This window comes from Etheostoma spectabile, chromosome 23 (genome assembly GCF_008692095.1).
Source record: "Etheostoma spectabile isolate EspeVRDwgs_2016 chromosome 23, UIUC_Espe_1.0, whole genome shotgun sequence".
Lineage (NCBI taxonomy): Eukaryota > Metazoa > Chordata > Actinopteri > Perciformes > Percidae > Etheostoma > Etheostoma spectabile.
The window spans coordinates 23630144-23653260 of NC_045755.1; the positions used below are offsets into that span (position 1 = coordinate 23630144).

Consider the following 23117-nt stretch of genomic DNA (forward strand, 5'->3'; position numbering starts at 1 on the left):
GTTTTTTGTTTTTGATGCTTTTGGATGTTTTTGATGTTTATGATGTTTTTGATATTGTTGATGCTGATGCTTTTTGATGCTTTTGATGTTTTTGATGTTTTTGATATTTTTGATGCTTTTAATATTTTTGATGCTTTTGGATGTTTTTGATGTTTATGATGTTTATGATGCTTTTGATGTTTTTGAAGCTTTTGATGCTTTTTATGTTTTTTATGTTTTTGATATTTTAGATATTTTAGATGCATTTGATGTTTTTGATGTTTTGTCACTTGTTCAGATTTGTTTTCTGGGGTTTGTTTATTACATTTTTGTCCATTTTTTAACACGTTTTTTCTCTCTTTCTAATTTTGTTCTCACTTTTTTCTATATAAATGAGGGTTATTGACCATGAATTCCAGAAAGTATAAAACTAGTAAGGTGTTGGTGGAAACCTAAAAAAGTCTGAAAAACGGACGAAAATGTCTGATTTGTCCCTTTTTGACCCGGGAGAACAACACGAGGGTTTTTAAAGTCAAGGTAAAAGGATAGAAGATGCGTCTGTCCTCACGGTGTAATCAACGGATGTTTTTCTTTGATTTTAATGCAGTTGAGTTGTTTTTGGCTCTTTTGTGATTATACATTTTTAGATAACTAAGAACTAGTTTTTCTCTCTAGAAAAGATTTTATATTTCAGTGAGAATACATATGTATTATTTATATACTAGTACATATGTATTATATTTACATGTACATGTGCTGTATTTATATAGCGCTTTTCCAGTCTTAACAACTGCTCAAAGCGCTTTTACATCATACAGGAAACATTCACCATTCACACACATTCACACTCTGATGCGCAGCACCGGGGGCAACTCGGGGTTCAGTGTCTTGCCCAAGGACACTTCGACAATGACTGCAGGGGCAGGGATCGAACCACCAACCTTCCGATTGGCAGGCAACCGCTCTACCACTGAGCTACATATGTGGATATGGCCGTATATATATACATATGTACATGTATATATAATACATGTGTACATGTATATATCTAATACATATGTACATGTATATATGTACTATATATAATACATGTATACATGTACGTTATAACCAGCACGCTGCATTGGAGAAAAAACAACTGATAAAAGAACTTGTGACAAATGTAAAAAGAAAGTCAAAAAGTGACAAAAAAAAGTGACAAAAACATCGGGGGAAAGACACAAAAGGGTCAAAAAAGACGACCATGACGTTGATAAAAACGGATTTCATTTTAAATTTTGACTCGATAAAGTAACTGATAAAGAACTTGTGTGTGTGACAAATGTAAAAAAAAGAAGGAAAATGTTAATTAAAGTGACCAAAATGTGAACAAATGAAAACAAAAAAATGACAAAAATGTCAAAAAAGCAACTTTACAAATATGGGAAAAACTCACAGAAATTTCAAAAGGCTCAGAAAAGCTTTTATTAATTAAATGTCCAGGAGACGTATAAATAATAATTATAATAGTTCAATTATAATTATAATATAATTATGCCATTAGGTTTACTCTTAAGCAGGTGGAGACATTTCACTTCAGACACTTGCAGCAACAGATGCTTAAACATCATCAGTCTGGTAACATACTTGATGCTTATACAAAACATAGTAATTAGCAGAGGATGGTTTCGAATCATTGACCTCTGGGTTATGGGCCCAGCACGCTTCCGCTGCGCCACTCTGCTCTGCTACGCATGCTCAGGGGCTGGAAAATTGGTAATTCACATTTGGACCAAAGGTGGCAGCCAAGGTTCCAACAGCTTACGGGTTGTAAAGTTAAACATTTGGTAGACCTTGCAACTATCTTTTATGTGAGCTTCCTGATTACTCACACAATGATGATTCACATGTAACACTTGTGATTGGCTGGTGTTTTTAAAAAAGGGCATTGTGAGGGCATTGTGTTTAGTTTGGACACCCAGTGAGGCTTACCGCGATGGTTTGGACTGGGTCGACTAGGGTTTTCTGCTGCTGTCGAGCAGACGGCTGTACTCACTCTGGTTTCTCTTCATAACACAAGTCTTTTGCTTTTTACTAAAGACTTCCTTGGAGGGGAACGCCGATGAGTTGAAACTATTTTTGGTGGTCTTTGCTGTTTGGCCAAGCCTTGTGTACTTGCTTTTGCTTACCTTTGCTTTTACTCATCAGCTATGTTTTTATCCCACCCAGAAAAGAGATTTTGGACCTGGAACGAGCCATCTTTTATTTCCTGTGGAGGTCCAAGTGGGAACGAGTACAAAGAAGAGTGATGAAGAAGCCAAAGGATAAAGGAGGGAAAGGAGTGCCGGACCTGTTATTGTTTTTAGGGAGCAGATTTACAGCTATACACATAACAGCAGCCACGGCCCCATCCAGAAATACTAAAACTGCAGCTATGGCACGGTTCTGGATGGGATCATACCTCGGAAGATTGAAGATCTTACCCTCTGATCTTAAAGTACCTGTTAGGGATGAGCAAGTACAGCATTATCTGTATCTGTATCTGTATCTGTGCTTGGATTGTGCAGGGCCTAACCCGGAAGTGGACAGGATTTAATCCGGAAGTGGGTCGGGTTGTCTTTAAATGGGCGGGGCTTTAACTGGTATGTTATTTTAAGCATGCAATAGTTGATCAGAGGCGGGGGGGGACTGTGTTTTACGGATGAAATAGATTAAATAAATTAGAAGAAAAAAAAATCTCTGACAGGCAGAGACGCGACGAATGAAAAAGGGGAGCCATGTCCTGCTCATTGTTCCTCTTATTTAATTATTATTAATTATTAATTATTGTATTATTAAATTAATGTGAATAAACATGATGAGCTATTTAATTAACTACAATTTTTGATTAACTACAATCTTGAAATATTTGTCTTGTCCATGGTGGACAATGTTACTTGAAAGAGGTTAGGGTTACCTCAGCGACCTCCACCAGGGAAATTTACGACAATCCCCCATCATCCTCCAGCTCTGCCTCTACCACAGAGGGTGTGTCAGATGGATTTAGGAGTTCCTCAAGTTCCTCGCCCTATTACCTCCTCAGTTGAGGACAACAACATCCCATCCTTACTGTACACAGCTGGGATGATTCCTCGCTTCCCTCTCCTGAGGTGGCGAACGGTTTTCCAGAAGCACCTTGGTGCTGACCGAAAGTCCTTCTCCATATCTTCTCTGAACGTCTCCCTTGCTTTACCTCTGTCACGGCAGAGGCTGCAGTCCTTTGGGCCCGTCGGTATCTTGCCACTGCCTCTGGAGTCCCCTGGGATAACATATCCCGGAAAGACTGCTTCTTCAGTCGGGCGGCTTCCCTGGTGTCCACCAGGGTGTTCGTGGGTTACCGCCCCTTGAGGCACCTAAGACCCTAAGACCACAGCTCGCCGCCACAGTTAAAGCAATGGAAACTTTGAACATTGTCCACTCAGGTTCAATGCCCCCAGCCTCCACAGGGATGTCTGAAAAGCTCCGTTGGAGGTGCGAGTTGAAAGTCCGTCGAACAGGGGCTTCCTCCAGACGTTCCCAATTTACCCGTACCACCCGTTTGGGCTCAGCAGGTCTGTCCAGAGTCCTCCCCCATCCCCTGACACAGTTCACCACCAGATGGTGATCAGTTGACCGCTCCGCCCCTCTCTTCACCCGAGTGTCCACAACATATGGACTCAGATCAGATGAAACAATTATAAAATCGATCATTGATCTTCGGCCTAGGGTGCTCTGGTACCACGTACACTTATGAGGATCCCTATGTTCGAACATGGTGTTTGTGATGGACAATCCAAGACTAGCACAGAAGTCCAACAACAGACAACCACTCTGGTTCAGATCCGGGTGGCCGTTCCTCCCAATCAAGCCTCTCCAAGTATCTCCATCATTGCCTACGTGTGCGTTGAAGTCCCCCAGCAGAACTGTATATATACTATACAGGACTCTATTCAAGATCTCCAAGAAGGCAGAATATTCCAAACTCTTGTTTGGTGCATATGCACAAACAACAGTGTGGGTGTTTTCCAGTCCAATAATGTGGAAAAAATTATGTTCCTTAATAAAAATTGATGAGTGGTCCCTGTCCCACAAACCCCCCGGCCATAGTTACACAAGCACACCCATCTTGTGCCATATTTTCCCAGCACATCCTCTGTTTCCCCAAGCACTCTTTACCTAATACCCAATAATACAAAACACATTTCCATCAATCTTTATTTTAAAAAGAATTGTTAGTACACGTGAGTGTCACTAGTCTAAAGCCTCCTGTCCACTATCTTGTCGGGATCATTTGGATGCAGCCTCGGCCCTTCACCAGGCGAGGTCCCTGTTACTGAAGCTTCTAGTAATGAACCCATTTTCAAACCAATTCCTCTAAGTGGTTCAGTGCTTCACCAAACTTCATTTGTCCTTCACTATCAGCACCTAGTTTCTTGACTTTGTAATGCCTTATGTCTACTGTAAAAATGTAAATTGAGTTTTTTATTTATACCTTTGCTTTTCCTACTGTGACATGTCAAAATGTCAAAAGGTGCATTGTTTGAAAGCCCATCTCTACACATCCATGTTCCACTCCCAAAGGTGGTTTAACACGTGCTAGTTGTCCCTTAAATTTACAGTTTATTTTTGTAATTTATTGGTGTTTTTCTGTATTTAAAAAATACAGAAAAAATATGTAAAGTTAAATGTATGTAAAGGTACAGATTTTCTTTTTACAGTGTGTCAAGTTCTGACCCTTCTCTGACCAGGAACTGAACCCGGGAAAGAGCGGTAAGAGCACCGAATCCTAGCCACTAGACCATCAGGGAGTCACATCTATCAAATTTATCTTTGTAGATGTTAGTTTCCTTTTCACTTACTGGAATGACTCATATTGTTTTAGGCGAGGAATGGCTCCTGGCTAGAGCTTCAGAAGGCAGGACATGACAGATTACACATCTGTCACATAGTCAGTTTGTATTCTTAAATACCAAGTCTCCTGCTGTTCCTTGACTAGTTGGCCACCCCTGCTTTGCATCGCTCCAGGTAAGTAGAAAGCAATCTGTTATGCACCTTTGCATTGCACTAAAATGTCAAAATTTTAGTTTATGACCCATCAATGATGACAAAAGGATACATCCGCTGTCGGGGGTTTGATTTAAAGGAAATGGTACCCTTTAAAAGTGTTGGGGTTCTAGTGTTAAACTACTGAGGAAGAATCTGACAAATTAACGTCCAGGAACTTACTCTTTCAAATGTTACACCTGTATCTGTCAACTCTTGACCATTCCCTGACCGGGAATTGAACACAGACCCGGGGGTGAGCGCGCCGAATCCTAGCCACTAGACCATCGGGGAGTCACATCTAGCAAATTTATTTTTGTAGATTTGATTTTCTTTTGTGTGTAATTTAGCATCTTTCTCATCTTTTCTCTCATTTCCTCTTTTTCCTCCTTTTTCCTCTTACTTTTCCTCTTTTTCCTTCTTCCCTCCCTCTTCCCATTTTTCCTCTTCTTCCCCCCCCCCCCCTTCATGAGACTATTGTTCCCCAGCTTTGGTGGATAACACGTCTGACTACAGATCAGAAGATTCTAGGTTCGACTCCTGGCTAGCTTGTAGTGCTCTTTAGCAACTAAATCCCTTGTTCGTCATTTCCAACTTTACCCCCCAGGACAAACTCTACAAAGAAAATGTACATCTATAAAGAGCCAAATGATTAGTAATTATTGTTTCAACATGTGTGTTAAGTCATCTGAGCCTCTAAGTGTCAGTTAACTACAGTAATAATCAAGCTCTTGCTGTTGTTTTTCTGTTTTTGCTTGCTAATCATCTTTCCTTGAAAAAAAAAATTGTCCCTGAAGGACAGAATCAGCAGTGCTAGATAAACCATCCATGAAATGTTCATATGTTAGTCAACAATCAGGGAAAACGGGAAAATATCCGTAGAGTTGATATTCAGAGTTCCCACTATGCTTTCACAACAACAAGGCCCTACTGCTACCAAGTGGCCGTGATCGTATAGTGGTTAGTACTCTGCGTTGTGACTGCAGCAACCCCGGTCCGAATCCGGGTCACGGCAGCTTTGTAAAGCCAGTTCTCTGTTATGCCTCCAAATTACTCAATCCTCTGCTTCATTTAACACTGACAGAAACTGGACAGCTTAGGATAAAGGTCCTGCAAGAGGCCCCACATTGTGGACTACAACAAAGATTTGACTGGCTTTCTGTACACTTGCCAACAAAGATCACCACTGTTTGCATAGAATGGTGTGAGAAGCCAGGTACTCCCAATGCTCTCTGAACCTGGATTCTGATGTTTTAAAGTGTTGTTGTTTGTCTCCCTGTGATGTGTTTTGGTTGGACTGGTTTTTACACTTGTTATTTATGTATTTGACATTAACCCTGTTTAGCACTTTGGTCAACTGTTGTTGTGTTAAATGTGTTATTGAAATAAAATTGACATTGACAATGACATTGAACGTAGGGCTAGTGGGACAATGGGTAACGCGTCTGACTACAGATCACAAGATGTTAGGGTTGACTCCTGGATAGTTTGTTCTGTTCTTTAGCTATTAAATTACTTGATCCTCATTTCCAAGTTTACTCCTGTACATTGTCTATCACAGTAAATTAAATACATAGTAAAAAGCCAAATGATGCGTAAATAGGTTTTCAACATGTGCTAAAACCGCTCTAAATCCTTCAATTTAACTCAAGCACAGCTATCATGAAGCTTTCTCTGTTTTTGTTTTTTTAGAATCAGCAGTACTAGATAAACTATCCCTGGAATTGTCAGTTGTTACTTATCAATTAGGGGAACCTAGAAAATAGCAGCATATTTGTGGATCTGATTTCCGACTATGCTATCACAACAACGCGGCGATTTTAATACCAAATGGTTGTGATCTTATAGTGCTTGGTACTCTGTGTTGCGGTGGCTGCAGCAACCTCGGTAGGAATCTAGGTTACGGCACCTGTGAGAAGCTACTTTTCTGTTGTTTCTTTGAATTACTACATCTTCTGCTTTACTTTACATTGATAGAAACTGGACAGCTTAGCCTTAAAGTCCCGCAAGAGTCCCCAAATTTTGGACTGTAATAAACGTTTAACTGGCCTTCTATACCCTTGCCAACAAAGATCACCACTGTTTGCATACAATGTTGTAAGAACGTAGCTATTGCTAACACTGAACGTAGGGCTAGTGGCGCAATGGATAACGCGTATGACTACGGATCAGAAGATTCTGGGTTTGACTCCTGGCTAGCTCGTAGTGCTCTTTAGTAACTGTATCCCTTGTTTGTCATTTCCAACTTTACCCCCCAGGACAAACTCTTCAAAGCAAATGTACATCTGTAAAGAGCCAAATAATTTCTTTATGCTTCCTTCAGCAGACAAGCTTTATGGAGATGCTGACTTCATTTTTCAGCAGGACTTGGAGCCTGCCCACACGGCCAAAAGTACCAAAACCTGGTTCAATGACCATGGCATTACTGTGCTTGATTGGCCTGCAAACTCTCCTGACCTGAACCCTATAGAGTATCTATGGGGCATTGCCAAGAGAAAGATGAAAGACATGAGACCGAACAATGCAGAAGAGCTGAAGGCCGCTATTGTAGCATCCTGGTCTTCCATAACACCTCAGCAGGGCCACAGGCTGATAGCATCCATGCCACGCCGCATTGAGGCAGTAACTCAAGCAAAAGGGGCCCAAATAAAATACTGAGTATATATGCATGATTACACTTTTCAGAGGGCTGACATTTCTGTATTTAAAATCCTTTTTTTTTTAAATTTCATGTAATATGCTAATTTTCTGAGATTTTGAATTTGGGGTTTTCATAAGCCAAAATCATCAAAGTGATATCAAATAAAGGCTTGAAATATCTCACTTTGCATGTAATGAGTCTATATAATATATTAGTTTCACCTTTTAAGTTGAATTACTGAAATGAATGAACTTTTGCATCATATGCTAATTGTTTGAGTTTCACCTGCACATATGAATTATCGTGCTTTACTTTTTGTAGCTATATGTACGAATGGTTGATGAGAACGGCCTGTTTAGTTTGAACCTGCCGGGCCATCTCAGTGTCTCGACGGCTGCCTCAGTAGTTTTTATTCTGTTCCATCAGCCCCTCACTTCCCCCGGGCCTGTGCAGATCTATAGAACTTTCTAGACATGCCACCAGATACCCCCAGATATCCTGGATTCATGTTAAGGCTTTAATTTTTGAAAGAACTTTAAAATTATTCTGTATATTCTGGTATATTACGCTCCAGCTGCACTACAACCCTAACCCTATTACCCGCTAAATCATCAGATTGTTTTTATGAACAGTTGAGACTAATCCACACCCACAATGTGAGTTTAAAAAGCCCCCCTTAAAATGGATGTAAGAGCCTTATGTTGTGAGGATAACTTACAAAGTGAATAAATTAAAACTCTGTTTTGATTTCAATAAGTTATTTTTAAACTTAAACGTATACTTAACTTTAAACAAAACTAAATGCATTATATTTGGAAATCATACTACAAATACAGATGTTAAATTAGTAATTGATAATAAAACAATCAAAAGAGTCTAGGAAGTTACATTTCTGGGGGTTGAACTTGAATCCAAACTGTTCTGGAAGCCCCTTATTAAATATCTGTGCATGAAGATGGCCAGGAGTATTAGTATATTGAACACAACTACAACTACATATTGATCCAAAATACATTACATACTCTGTACTGCACACTTTTTACCATATTTGTTATATTGTGTGGGAGTTTGGGGAAATACTGTACCTAGAAAAGTAACTTACAAAATATTTACACGTTGCAAAAAAGAGCAATCAGGATAATAAATCACTTACATGAGCTAATCATCTGTTTTTAATTCACATTTGTTGATATTTACGGACATTGTTACATTCAAAACTGCACAATTTATGTTTAAAGTTAAAGAAAATAATTGATCATGTAACATACGCCCAATGTTGAAGGAAAGAGCCGGGGGACATCATCTAAGAGGACATTGTGAACTACTGTTAAAAGCATGTGTGTTTCAGTTTGTGGGGTGAGATTATGGGATGGACTGAACAATGACATCAAAAAGAGCCATAATACCATTTAGTTAAAAAAAGGATTATAAAAATCATTACTGGACCAATACAGAAAAGAATTTGAAACATAGGAATGGAAATATAAAGTATTTGCATATCTTTTTACTTTGCTATAAGATGATTTTGTGACATAGGGGTCATTTCAAATTGCTTCCACCTGCTCCTTCTCAAACTAATCCTTCGAGATAAATAAATTAAATGAAACAAGATAACTGGACAAATACATTTCACGTATTAGAAGCATATTTTGTATTTTTGCAATATATGGTTTGCTATATGTGCATTTTACGTTTTACATATTTCCAGCAGGAATCTTCTTAAAAAATCTAACAACCACTCCTTTGATTTGAGGCAGACTCAGGCCGTAAACTAGAGGGTTATTAATGGGGGGGACCATCAAATACTGTAAAGATAAAACAACTGTGATGATAGGATTCTTTTTATCAACCTCAAATCGACTCAATGACAGCTCACAGAAGACAGAGAGAGAATAGGTGGTGAATGTGATGATGTGAGGCAGGCAGGTCTGGAACGCCTTTCCTCTGAAATCAGACGAGCTTCTCCTGCAAACAAGCAGAATACGGAGATAGGTGTACAGGACAAAGAACAGGGGGATGAAGACGTTTGTGAGCACAAGAGACTGACCTACTATGTTGTTCAGAGTTGTGTCTACACAGGAGAGCTGAACCACAGGCCAGTTGGAACAGAACAGCCTATTCAGGTTATTGCCACACAGCGGTAATCGGACAGTAAGATAGAGCATGAAACCCACAACACATACAGGGTAGAGCACGGAAAAAATCACAAGCTGTGTTACCATCTTAAACGTCATTTTACTGTGATAGTGTAAAGGCTGGCAAATAGCAACAAATCTATCATAGGCCATGATGCTGAGGAAAGTAATCTCACATGATAAATAGTTGTTAATAACATATATCTGAATGAAACATAATGGACGTGAGATTAAATGAGTGTCAGACAGAATGTCCATCAGAAACCTGGGGAAGAAGCCGGCTGAGCCGTACAGAGAGTTAAAAGACAGACAGCTGATAAAAATATACATGGGCTGATGCAGAGACTTCTCCAGACAGACTGTCAGAATAATGACAACGTTAGCAGAGACAATAGTCATGTAGAGCAACAGACACAGACTGAAGAACAGATACCTGAGGGGCCCAAAGTCTGCAAACAGAGTGAACCGAAAATACAAAGGATTCAGGCTGTTGTTGCTCATCATGTCTGCACAACAGCAGAGCTGGAAGAAGAGAAGTGAGAACAGATGGAGATACAGTAAATGAGATTACAATTTTAACAGCAAGAAGTCCTATTTCAACACTAGATTTAACACTATCTGCATTTATGTAAGTTGCATAAAGTGCACATTTCTAACAATTGTGATAGTTCAGAAAGACAAAACATGGACATGGGAGAAAAAGGTCAGTGTCACATGAACTAAATGCACAAGCAACCTCACATGTTTTGTTGAACAATATTAGAGTTGAATGACTGAAAAAGAAATGTCTCCAGGTTAACAAGTCTCATACATGACAGATGTTCAAAAGGTTCTTTTCCACAATTTTATTTATAGTATCAATTCATAACAAGAGTTATCTCAAGACACTTTACAGATAGAGTTGGTCTAGACCACACTCCAGAATTTACAAGGACCCAACAGTTCTAGTAGTTTCCTCCAGAGCAGCAACAGTGGCGAGGAAAAACTTCCTTTTAGGCAGAAACCACGGTCAGACCCAGGCTCTTGGTAGGCGGCGTCTGACGGGCCGGTTGGGGTTAGAATGAAGAGTGGAAATAACAAAAATAGAAAAAATAGTAGTTTGTAGCAGTTCTTTGTAGTAGTTCATGGCATAGCAGGGCACTGTGGGCATTACAAGGCACAGCAGGACATAGCTGGGCACCGCAGAGTGTAGCAGATGATCTGCATGTGTTTTCTTACCAGCAAGTTTCTGGAGGTCCAAATTTTATCATTGATGGTGGCCAGGGTGAGCCACTGATTTGCAAAGTCACATGCTGGTATCTGTTTCTTTGGCCTCGCCCCATATAGCACTAGCTGTGCTGTGAGGACACTGTGTCTAGTTAAGACTCTGAGTCTAGTTATGGACAGCATATTTGTTTTTCACAAGTACAAAAGGCTCGGCCATACAGCAAAGCCCACCAAAACAAGTTTTAGCTCATCTGTGTTCCCCTCCAAAGAAGTCTTTAGTAAAAGGCAAAAAGACGTGTGTTATGTGTTATGAAGAGAAACCAGAGTGAGTACAGCCGTCTGCTCGAGAGCAGCAGAAAACCCTAGTCGACCCAGTTCAAACCATCACGGTAAAATTTGACTTGGTGTGCCACTTTCCAAACTAAAATGATAAGAGGCAACTTGGTAGACTCCTTACTGATGTTTATATCTGCACTCACAATGCCCTGTTTTTAAAACACCAGCCAATCACAAGTGTTACATGTGAATAATCAATGTGTGAGTAATCAGGAAGCTCACATAAAAGATAGCTGCAAGGTCTACCAAATGTTTAACTTTGCAACCCGTAAACTGTTGGAACCTTGGTTAACTCAGATTACCAAAGCAGAGTGGCGCAGCGGAAGCGTGCTGGGCCCATAACCCAGAGGTCGATGGATCGAAACCATCCTCTGCTAATTGCTATGCATTGTATCAGCATGAAGTCTTTGTTCCATGTTTAACAAAGTGTCTGAAGTGAAATGTCTCCACCTGCTGAAGAGTAAATGTAATTGCATGACAAGTTGATTTTCATCCATAAAAATGGAAACTACAGTACTCATACCTGCTGTAACACCCATAAAAACTGGAGGATTATAAAATAAATATACTACAGTACAGCTACATAACAAACAGGAGTGTGATGCCATACTACAGTACAAGTACATAAATACAGTGAAACTGTAAAACATGTACATTTAAAGTGCTTGTTGGGCTGTCTGATAGCCTGAGGTATAAAAGACCACTGAGCTACATCCCCGGAAGATTTTCAGTTTTTTTTTTTTTTTTTTTCTGAGATATACTTAGACTTATCTTTATTAATCCTTTTGGGATGACTCCCGCAAGGAGATATAAATATCACTGAATAAAAGAAGAAACTTTGGTAAAACATGTAATGGGAATGTTGTATATGGCTTCAAAACCTATGGTATAAATTATAGTTGAAAGTAACACACTACTGTTGCCTTTCTGCTGGACAATACAACGTTCACAGCAAATCTTGTAACACAAACTGAAAATAAATGCTGAGAGATGCATTGGTGGAGACTGAAATATTTTATCAAATCGGGTTGGGCAAGTAACCTTTCTGGTTACTTCTTGACAAATAAAGCTAGTAACCACACAATGAAAACTACTGCGATGGCTGGGAGTCAAACCCAACTCAACTGTTTGGAAGGCAGCTATCCTTTTTGTAAATTAAGGCATTAAGATCAATTTTGATTGTTTTAATTCCTCTTTTTAGTCCACTTCAGCATGGGTTCCTAAACGCATGCATTCAACTGTACGCATGTACTGTATACCTGCATGCATTTAAAAATGTAGGCCAAGTATGTACTTAAAATTAAAAGAAACAGAGCCATATCAAAACAAAAAAAAGAATTTCACAGCAGACAGCACCATTTTAAGGACACACAGTAGACTTAAAATGAAATTGTAATTGCACTGCTTTGAAAACAGTAACAACCTTCTTCATCACAAATCTTGGTGTAGTCTTGGACTCTGACAACAGCCACATTAAGACAATTACAAAGTCAGCTAATTATAACTTACCTGACTTATCGGGTTATTGTTGGGCTACTACATGGTCTTCTGCAGAACGATAAATCCCAGAGTTGGCTCACTCCAGGTTGTTTAAGCAGCAAACATCCCTGGGTGGACTTGAACCACCATCCTTTCGGTTAACAGCCGACTGCGCTGATCTATTGCGCCACAGAGACTGCGCCTGACTACGTTTGACTCTGGGGACAGAAAGTAGACCTGTCCCAGATGACCTGAGAGGTCTGGGGGGGGTCATAGTGTAGTAGAAGATCAGAATTTTATTTTGGCCCTAAACCGTTAAGTGATTTATAAACTAGCAAGAGTACTTTGAAATCAATTCTTTGAGGTACAGGAAGCCAGTGTAAAGACTTCAGAACTGGAGTGATGTGATCCAGTCTCTTGGTCTTAGTGAGGACTCGAGCAGCAGCGTTCTGAATCAGCTGCAGCTGTCTGACTGATTTTTTAGGGAGACCTGTAAAGACCCCGTTACAGTAGTCAAGTCTACTGAAGATGAAAGCATGGACAAGTTTTTCCAAATCCTGTTGAAACATAAGTGCTTTAACCCTTGATATATTCTTAAGGTGATAATAGGCTGACTTTGTAATTGTCTTAATGTGGCTGTTAAAATTCAGTTGTTTTTAACATTGTTGTTTGAAGCTGAGCGCAGACTTTTAATCGTTCCTCTTTTGCTCCAAAAACAACCACCTCAGTTTTTCCTTCATTTAATTTCAGAAAGTTCTGGCACATCCAGCTGTTAATTTGTTCAATGCACTTAGTCAGTTTATGTATTGGACTATAGTCCCCTAGCAATGAGGTTATGTAAATTTGTGTGTCGCCCGCATAACTATGGTAATTTATTTTGTTGTTTTTCATAATCTGAGCCAGTGGAAGCATGTTAAGAACCAGTATTAATGCAAAGAAAGGACTGGAGCATTTATTGTAGAGAATAGGTAGGCTGACACTGAAGTATTGAGACAACAGTGACTGAAAATCTTATTCAATCTACATATCGGTCTTCTTAAAGATCTAAATAGATTTTCACTCTCAGAGTCATCTGGAGCACGTAACGATTAGCTTCTGTCCCTCTGAACCCTGAGTGACAATCACTCTGCAGTGAATGAGATGCAGTTCCCCCCCCCCTCAGTCTAACCAAGACTATACTTTCAGGGATCATTTCTAGAGTTATTGACTTGAGGAATGTGTTTCTAAAGCGTTTAGTCTCACTAACCACGATGATGAGTCATGATATTCCTTTCTGAGCGTGAAGCTGACAGAGAATAATGGTTCACTTCATCTGCTCTCTGTCATTGATGATCATTCTTTGCTTCTTTATGGAGCATTGAGGAAGGGAATATGATCAGGGTGGTATTAGTAGATGTGTGGAAAGCTAATGGAAAAATACATAATAAAATGAGCTAAGCTATTTAATTAGCTACAGTCATTGCCAATCTTTAAATATTTGTCTTGTCCGTGGTGGAAAATGTTACTTGAAAGAGGTTAGGGTTACCCACAGCTTCAGCAATGGAAACCTTGAACATTTTCCACTCAGGTTCAATGCCCCCAGCCTCCACAGGGATGCACGAAAAGCTCCGCCGGAGGTGCGAGTTGAAAGTCTGTTGGACAGGGGCCTCCTCCAGACGTTCCCATTTTACCCGTACCACCCATTTGGGCTTACCAGGTCTGTCCAGAGTCCTCCCCCATCCCCTGACTCAACTCACCACCAGATGGTGATCAGTTGACAGCTCCACCCCTCTCTACACCCGAGTGTCCAAAACATACAGCCTCAGATCAGATGAAACATTTTAAATCAATCATTGATCTTCGGCCTAGTGGGCTCTGGTACCACGTACACTTATGAACACCCTATGTTTGAACATGGTGTTTGTGATGGACAATCCATGACTAGCGCAGAAGTCCAACAACAGACAACCACTCTGGTTCAGATCAGGGAGGCCGTTCCTCCCAATCACGCCTCTCCAAGTATCTCCATCATCGCCCACGTGTGCGTTGAAGTCCCCCAGCAAAACTATGGAGTCCCCTACTGGAGCCCCATACAGGACTCCATTCAAGGTCTCCAAGAAGGCCAAATACTCCAAACTCTTGTTTGGTGCATATGCACAAACAACGGTCAAAGTTTCTCCCCCCCCATCACCCGCAGGCGACCCTCTCGTCCACCGGGGTAAACTCCAACCCAGTGGCGCTTAGCCGGGGGCGTGTGAGTATCCCCACACCCGCCCGGCGCCTCACACCCTGGGCAACTCCGGAGTAGGACAGAGTCTAACCCTATCCAGGAGTACGGTTCCAGAACCGAGACTGTGCGTAGAGGTAAGCCCCACCAGATCTAACTGGTAGCGCTGCACCTCCCGCACAAGTTCCGGCTCCTTCCCCCACAGAGAGGTGACGTTCCACGTCCCCAGAGCCAGCCTCTGCCGTCCAGGTTTGGTCCGTCGAGGCCCCTGACCTTCGTCGCCATCCATGTGGCAGTGCCCCCGACCTCAGCAGTTCCTCCCACAGGTGGTGAGCCCAGCTTCTTCGGGCTGTGCCCGACCGGGCTCTGTGGCAAACCTGGCCACCAGGTGCTCGCTGACGAGCCCTCCGTCTGGGCCTGGCTCCAAACTGGGGCCCTGGGCTTCCTCTGGGCAGGGTCACTCCCTCTCTACCTCGGTTATTCATGGGGTTATTGTACCTTTCTTTGTCTGGATCTCACCTGAGACCACTTTGCCATGGTAGACCCTACCAGGAGCACACAGCTCCAGACAACACAGCCCTCAGGTTCATAGGGACACACAAACCTCTCCACCACAATAAGGTGATGGTTCCCCGGAGAGGATCATCATAATATTATAATTTAAAGAAAACTCAATCCCCACAAACTACAAAATAATATTAAAACGGAATGAACCGTGTAACAAAAAAGGTGAAATATTGTGAGACCAAATTCCCATCAAACACAACTAAAGTCCTATCAATTGTAGTTTAATCTAGGTCAGTGGTTCACAAAGTGTGGTCTCGGGATCCAAAGGGGTCCCTGAGGGGGTCTATGGGGTCCCCAGCAAAAGGGAGAATGACTATTTTCACTATAATCCAATCCATTAGTTACACTATGATCAGAATGTAAGACTATTTTAATCATGGATTTAATTCACCTATTCTGTCAAAATGGGGTCCCCTGGCCGAATGAGTGTCAGTTTGGGTGTCCTGTACTGGAAGTGAAAAAGTTTGGAAACCACAGTTCTAGGTTATGATATCAATGGCCAAAGTTTTATTGGCGTCCAATCGGCCTAAAAAAGCGATGTTTAATATTCTAACACGTGCTTTAACATTTACTGTGTAAGAAAATAGATTTTTTTTATGAACAGTTGAGACTATTCCACACCCACAATGTGAGTTTAAAAAGCCCCCCTTAAAACGTATGTCACAGCATTTTGTTGTGAGGATAACTTACAAAATTAATAAATTAAACCTCTGTTTTGATTTCAATAAGTTATTTTTAAACTTAAACTTAACTTTAAACAAAACTAAATGCATTATATTTGGAAATCATACCACAAATACAGATGTTAAATTAGTAATTGATAAAAAAACAATCAAAAGAGTCTATGAAATTACATTTCTGGGGGTTGAACTTGAATCCAAACTGTTTTGGAAGCCCCTTATTAAATATCTGTGCATGAAGATGGCCAGCAGTACTAGTATATTGAAAACAACTACAACTACATATTGACCCAAAATATATTACATACTCTGTACTGCACACTTTTTACCATATTTGTTATATTGTGTGGGAGTTTGGGGAAATACTGTACCTAGAAAAGTAACTTACAAAATAGTTGCACATTGCAAAAAAGAGCAATCAGGATAATAAATCACATACATGAGCACACTAATCATCTGTTTTTAATTCACATTTGTTGATATTTATGGACATCGTTACATTCAAAACTGCACAATTTATGTTTAAAGTTAAAGAAAATAATTGATCATGTAACATACGCCCAATGTTGAAGGAAAGAGCCGGGGGAAATCATCTAAGAGGACATTGTGAACTACTGTTAAAAGCACGTGTGTTTCAGTTTGTGGGGTGAGATTATGGGATGGACTGAACAATGACATCAAATAGAGCCATAATATCATTTAGTTAAAAAAAGGATTATAAAAAACATTACTGGACCAAAACAGAAAAGAAATCGAAACATAGGAATGGAAATGTAATGCAAAGGTATTGTTGTATAAGTATTTGCATATCGTTTTACTTTGCTATAAGATGATTTGTGACACAGGGGTCATTTCAAATTGCTTCCATCTGCTCCTTCTCAAACTAATCCTTATTTTTGTATATATATTTATATATAATCAGGTTTGTATTGTATTTGTTAAATACTGATTGTTTGTGTTTCATTCCGTGGTTTTAATTCTTTGTTTTCACTGTTGTCTTGCAACACTGTTGTTTGTTCGAGATAAATAAATTAAATGAAACAAGATAACTGGACAAATACATTTCCCGTATTAGAGCCGTATTAAAAGCATATTTTGTAGCTTTGCAATTTATGGTCTATATGTGCCTTTTAAGTTTTACATTTTTCCAGCAGGAATCTTCTTAAAAAATCTAACAACCCCTCCTTTGATTTGAGGCAGACTCAGGCCGTAAACTAGAGGGTTATTAATGGGGGGGACCATCAAATACTGTAAAGATAAAACAACTGTGATGATAGGATTCTTTTTATCAACCTCAAATCGACTCAATGACAGCTCACAGAAGACAGAGAGAGAATAGTTGGTGAATGTGATGATGTGAGGCAGGCAGGTCTGGAACGCCTTTCCTCTGAAATCAGACGAGCTTCTCCTGCAGACAAGCAGAATACGGAGATAGGTGTACAGGACAAAGAACAGGGGGGTTAGGATGGTTGTGACTAAAAGAAACTGACCTGCTATGTTGTTCAGAGTTGTGTCTACACAGGAGAGCTGAAACACAGGCAAGTTGGAACAGAACAGCCTATTCAGTTTATTGCCACACAGCGGTAATCGGACAGTAAGATAGAGCATGAAACCCACAACACATACAGGGTAGAGCACGGAAAAAATCACAAGCTGTGTTACCATCTTAAATGTCATTTTACTGTGATAGTGTAAAGGCTGGCAAATAGCAACAAATCTATCATAGGCCATGATGCTGAGGAAAGTCATCTCACATGATAAATAGTTGTTAATAACATATATCTGAATGAAACATAATGGACGTGAGATTAAATGAGTGTCAGACAGAAGGTCCATCAGAAACCTGGGGAAGAAGCCGGCTGAGCCGTACAGAGAGTTAAAAGACAGACAGCTGATAAAAATATACATGGGCTGATGCAGAGACTTCTCCAGACAGACTGTCAGAATAATGACAACGTTAGCAGAGACAATAGTCAGATACCTGAGGGGCCCAAAGTCTGCAAACAGAGTGAACCGAAAATACAAAGGATTCAGGCTGTTGTTGCTCATCATGTCTGCACAACAGCAGAGCTGGAAGAAGAGAAGTGAGAACAGATGGAGATACAGTAAATGAGATTACAATTTAACAGCAAGAAGTCCTATTTCAACACTAGATTTAACACTATCTGCATTTATGTAAGTTGCATAAAGTGCACATTTCTAACAATTGTGATAGTTCAGAAAGACAAAACATGGACATGGGAGAAAAAGGTCAGTGTCACATGAACTAAATGCACAAGCAACCTCACATGTTTTGTTGAACAATATTAGAGTTGAATGACTGAAAAAGAAATGTCTCCAGGTTAACAAGTCTCATACATGACAGATGTTCAAAAGGTTCTTTTCCACAAGTGATATATTTGCAATTACATTCAACCTTTGGGAAAAGCTTTTAGCGTAGTGAAGTTCTCCACTTTTGTGTCTTATAACAGCTGATATGATCAGCTGAAACAATATACTGTATAGAGTGTTCATATGTGTCCTGTGGTCTGTCCAGCAGGTAAAAGACATTCAGAAAACAGTCTCTGCATCAGTGTATGGGAACATTTAGAATAATACACAGCACCCTCCCCTGACTACAGCAGACTGAGGCAGCAGCTGAACCTTTATCCTGTTTTGCTGTTACACTGAGAGCAGCAACCTGTACACACAGGGTCCAAAGGGAGGGACGGTGTGTCACACACTGATTACGCATTTTTGTGTAATGTTGCATCAGTATACCCAAGCCCAGACTTCCAAGGCCAGAGATATACTATGTGTCACTCCAACCCACGGTGCAATAAGGACAACAAGTATGATATAAAAAAATATTGAAGATAAACATATTGACATTTGAAATACGAAAATAAGAGTTCCTCAATGTTCTTTTTGATGTTGTTGTTTTGTTGTTGAATGTTCTGAATGTTCAGAATGTTCAGATTTAAGAGTTCTTGGGGTCTTCACAGACACCTTCAACCAGGACAAACAAAAGCGGCAGAAGGAAGATGATCCGACCGCAGCTGCTGAGGATGCTTATCATTACCATGATGTAAAACATCAGACCAGAGGTTCGCACAGCGAGGCATCAGTGCTCAAGGAGTCATCTGATAGGGGCCCATGCAAAAACTTTACTGATATCTCATAGTAGAACATTACAATGGACATGTATATACAGACATGTGTTTACAGACACTTTGAAAAAATGGCTCACCAAGTCGCAGGTTCACACACATCACACATGTGTTAGTTAAATATTTAATAAACATTAAGAATGTGCAGATGAACAATATGAATGTGCAGATAGATGAATTGATGTGGATGTTGTCTGATGGCTGGTCTGGGAGGATGTATGGGTGGAGGAGACTCAGAGGAGGGGGGTTCCCTTTCAGAAGCGCTTTTCGCCGGAATAGTTTACAGACCCCCAAAAGCGTCAGATTGTGTAGAACTGAGATTGTTGGGAATGTTGGGATGTAAAATCTGCATGCATGGGATGACCAGCAACCTGGGAACTGAATGGTTTGGTTGGAGATGCCTGATTTGCCGGCTGTGGATGCTGCACCAATGCGGAAAGAGTGGCGGGAATAATGTTCGGGTGATATGGCTGAAATGCAGAGAATTCTGTTCAGATGTTTTTGAAACCAGAATCGAGTGGCCATTTTGGAATGCTGAAAAGTGGGTGTTGTGGAGATGCCTTGGCGGCGTACCTGGAGCCGATGTATTTGATAGTGGCCCGTAGGGGTTGATGTAGGAGCTGAGGTGCAAGGCATAAATTAGGAAGGAAACTTCTAAATGTGAATATGAGAGAGTTTAAGGTGTGGATGGTGATGTCTGATAAACTGGGGATGACGAGAAGGATTTTAGACGGTTGAAGTCGGTGCAAATTCTGAACACCTCGAAAGCTGAAAAAGCGTTGGATGGAATGAGCATGGATGATGGTGGAGGGGGGAAGAGGGTAAGGACAGACCAGCTGGAAAGAAGAGGAAAGCTGAGGACCTTCAATCACCATATTAGGTAGGTCCCTTTGAGCTGCTGGAAGTGGCACTGGAATTGGAGTGCGGCCCTCTTGGAAAGGGAGGGAGCAGAAGCCGATTGGCCAGGAACAGCTGAAGGAAAGGTAGAGGAAGGGATGAAGGTTGTATCTGCATAGGGTCTTGTGAAGCCTGCAAACACGAGGATGAAAAGGCAGAGATCGCCTGAGACATGACAGACAGAGGGAGCAGGCACATGGGGAAACACAACCAGACCCCCGCCAGTTGGAGCTGGTGATGCGTGCGGTGGCTGGCGAGGCCCTGTGACAACAGGCGTGATGACACCGGCTGTGGCCGGCGCTGGCGGGGGACCCGGAAGTGCTGGAGGCCAGGTGGTCGTTGCTGCTGGGGGTAGCAATGGAGGTTGACGAAGCGGGCTGAGTGACTGGAGCAGCTGAGGCTAGGCCGAAGGAAGGGTAGAAGAAGGGATGAAGGGAAGTATGCGCATGGGGTTTTGTGAAGCCTGCAAACATGGGGGTGAAAGGCAGAGATCGCCTGAGACATGACAGACAGAGGGAGCCGGCACATGGGGAAACACGACCAGACCCCCGCCAGTTGGAGCTGGGGATGCGTGCTGTGGCTGTCGAGGCATCGTGACGTCAGGCGTGATGCCACTGGCCGTGGCCAATGCTTGCGGAAGACCCAGAAGTGCTGATGGCCCGGTGGTTGTTGCCACTGGGGTAGCGATGGAGGTTGACGAAGCGGGCCGAGTGACTGGAGCTGCCGAGGCCAGGGAGAAGTTGTCAACACGTGAGCAAAAACATGTGGGTGTTGGGGAAGGGAGGGGGTAGGGATGGAGGAGGGAGGAATGAGGGTAAGGACAGACCAGTTGGAAGAAGAATGCTTATGAACAACGGGTATGATGTCTAAGCTGCTGCTGCGCCCTGCCACGTCCTGCTGTGCCTTGTAATGCCGAACAGTGCCCGGCTATGCCATGAACTACTATAAAGAACTGCTACAAACTACTATTTTTTTCTATTTTTGTTATTTCCACTCTTCATTCTAATCCCAACCGGCCCGTCAGACACCGCCTACCAAGAGCCTGGGTCTGTCCCAGGTTTCTTCCTAAAAGGAAGTTTTTCCTCGCCACTGTCGCACTGTTGCTTGCTCTGGAGGAGACTACTAGAACTGTTGGGTCCTTGTAAATTCTGGAGTGTGGTCTAGACCTACTCTATCTGTAAAGTTTCTCGAAATCAGGGTAGCAGCTATTGCCATGGTTCCGCTACACGTTCTGTGATGCCATGTTCAACTGCTACACTGTGGTGCCCTGCTACGTCCTGCAACGTCCTGCTACGTCCTGCTACGTCCTGCTACGTCCTGCTGTGCCTTGTAATGCTGCACAGCGTCCTGCTATGCCATGAACTACCACAAAGAACTGCTACAAACTACTAATTTTTTCTATTTTTGTTATTGCCACTCTTCATTCTAACCCCAACCGGCCCGTCAGACACCGCCTACCAAGAGCCTGGGTCTGACCGAGGTTTCTGCCTAAAAGGAAGTTTTTCCTCGCCACTGTTGCACTGTTGCTTGCTCTGGAGGAAACTAGAACTGTTGGGTCCTTGTAAATTCCGGAGTGTGGTCTATCTGTAAAGTGTCTTGAGATAATTCTTGTTATGAATTGATACTATAAATAAAATTGAATTGAATTGAATCGAGATAACTGTTGTTATGAATTTATACCATAAATAAAATTGAATTGAAATGAATTAAGTGTATCAGAAGCCTTTTTTCGGTAAGTGCAGAGCTTCACTGCACAGCCTCCAACTAAGCTTGAAGACGTAGATCTGACGTGAGCAACCTGTCATTAAAGTTGTAAGTCTTCTGGTAGCTGTCCCTAGTGTTCCTAGTCAATTAAATTAAATTTACATATAGTATAAAGTCATAACAAGTTATCTTGACAGTGTAGTTCTAGACTACTCTAATTTAAAAGGACTCAATAATTCTAGAGCAGGCAGCGTGACAGTTGCAAGGAAAGAACTCGGCTGGATGGAAACTGTAAACCTTTAGAGTCTCAGAGCTGTGTTGTGCCAAAAATAGGTTGATATGAAAAGGAAAGAATTGTGAAAATGTATCATAAATTGGGAGAAATACAGGAGAGGTTTCACCACAGGAGGAAACCAGCAGAGGGCAATGAAAAACAGCAGTCTCCCGGGGAAAATGGGGCAGGGGGGGGTTGGTGGAGTGCAGAAGTAGAGGAAGTAGTCGGAAAAAATATTAGAGTTTTGCTACTAGCTCTGCACCTATCAATATATCATCATACAAGTGTTTATTTGACATGACAAGTGTGTTTTTTCATATTATTTTAAAATAAATATGAAATTAAATGACCATTTACTTAATTTGCCTGTTTAGTGAGCCTCGTCACACACAAGGTCCCGTGAGATTTCTGCCTCTCTATGAACGATGTTTTGCAGCCCATTAGTGGCTCCTAAAGGCGGTGTGCTGATCCCCTCTGGACAGGAAGTTTGTTCACACCTGTACGGGTTAGTCAGATGATGACATCTCAACCAATAAAAATAAAAAAAGAGGTATCACTGCAATCAAAGGTGTGAAGACAGCATGAAAAAAACAATATTTGATGCAATCATTTCTGAACAGTGATGTTTTTAGTTGATATTGTGTCTGCCATGAGTACAATAATTTAATCAATCGGAATGTTTTAGATCTTTAACAATAAAAGGGATCCAATTACCATGTGTGATGTCAGATAGGTTGCTGTCAGTCCCAAATCCACAGAGAATTATCTCCCGACTCTGCAGATCCTCTCAGCTTCACAAAGGGTTTTTAACTCACTGATTTTTG

At 41.2% G+C, this 23117-nt stretch overlaps 2 protein-coding genes, 3 non-coding genes and 1 pseudogene across 5 annotated transcripts; 3 read left to right on the forward strand and 3 right to left on the reverse strand.

Annotated features, from left to right (window-relative positions):
- The first annotated feature begins 2010 nt into the window (after positions 1–2010).
- LOC116673502 (U5 spliceosomal RNA) lies at positions 2011–2124 on the forward strand. The gene has a single exon (XR_004327854.1). It is a non-coding gene; the product is annotated as a U5 spliceosomal RNA (small nuclear RNA).
- A 7230-nt stretch (positions 2125–9354) lies between these two features.
- LOC116673483 (olfactory receptor 6N1-like) lies at positions 9355–10337 on the reverse strand. The gene has a single exon (XM_032505838.1). The coding sequence runs from the start codon at positions 10297–10299 to the stop codon at positions 9355–9357; it is 945 nt and encodes a 314-aa protein (XP_032361729.1). The 5' UTR covers positions 10300–10337.
- An 871-nt stretch (positions 10338–11208) lies between these two features.
- LOC116673503 (uncharacterized) lies at positions 11209–11330 on the reverse strand (annotated as a pseudogene).
- Positions 11331–11642: 312 nt separating this feature from the next.
- Positions 11643–11714, forward strand: trnam-cau (transfer RNA methionine (anticodon CAU)). Its single transcript has one exon. It is a non-coding gene; the product is annotated as a tRNA-Met (tRNA).
- Positions 11715–13985: 2271 nt separating this feature from the next.
- On the forward strand, positions 13986–14201 carry LOC116673509 (small nucleolar RNA U3). The gene has a single exon (XR_004327859.1). It is a non-coding gene; the product is annotated as a small nucleolar RNA U3 (small nucleolar RNA).
- Positions 14202–17406: 3205 nt separating this feature from the next.
- Positions 17407–18359, reverse strand: LOC116673484 (olfactory receptor 6N1-like). Its single transcript, XM_032505840.1, has one exon. The coding sequence runs from the start codon at positions 18319–18321 to the stop codon at positions 17407–17409; it is 915 nt and encodes a 304-aa protein (XP_032361731.1). The 5' UTR covers positions 18322–18359.
- Between the last annotated feature and the right edge of the window lie 4758 nt (positions 18360–23117).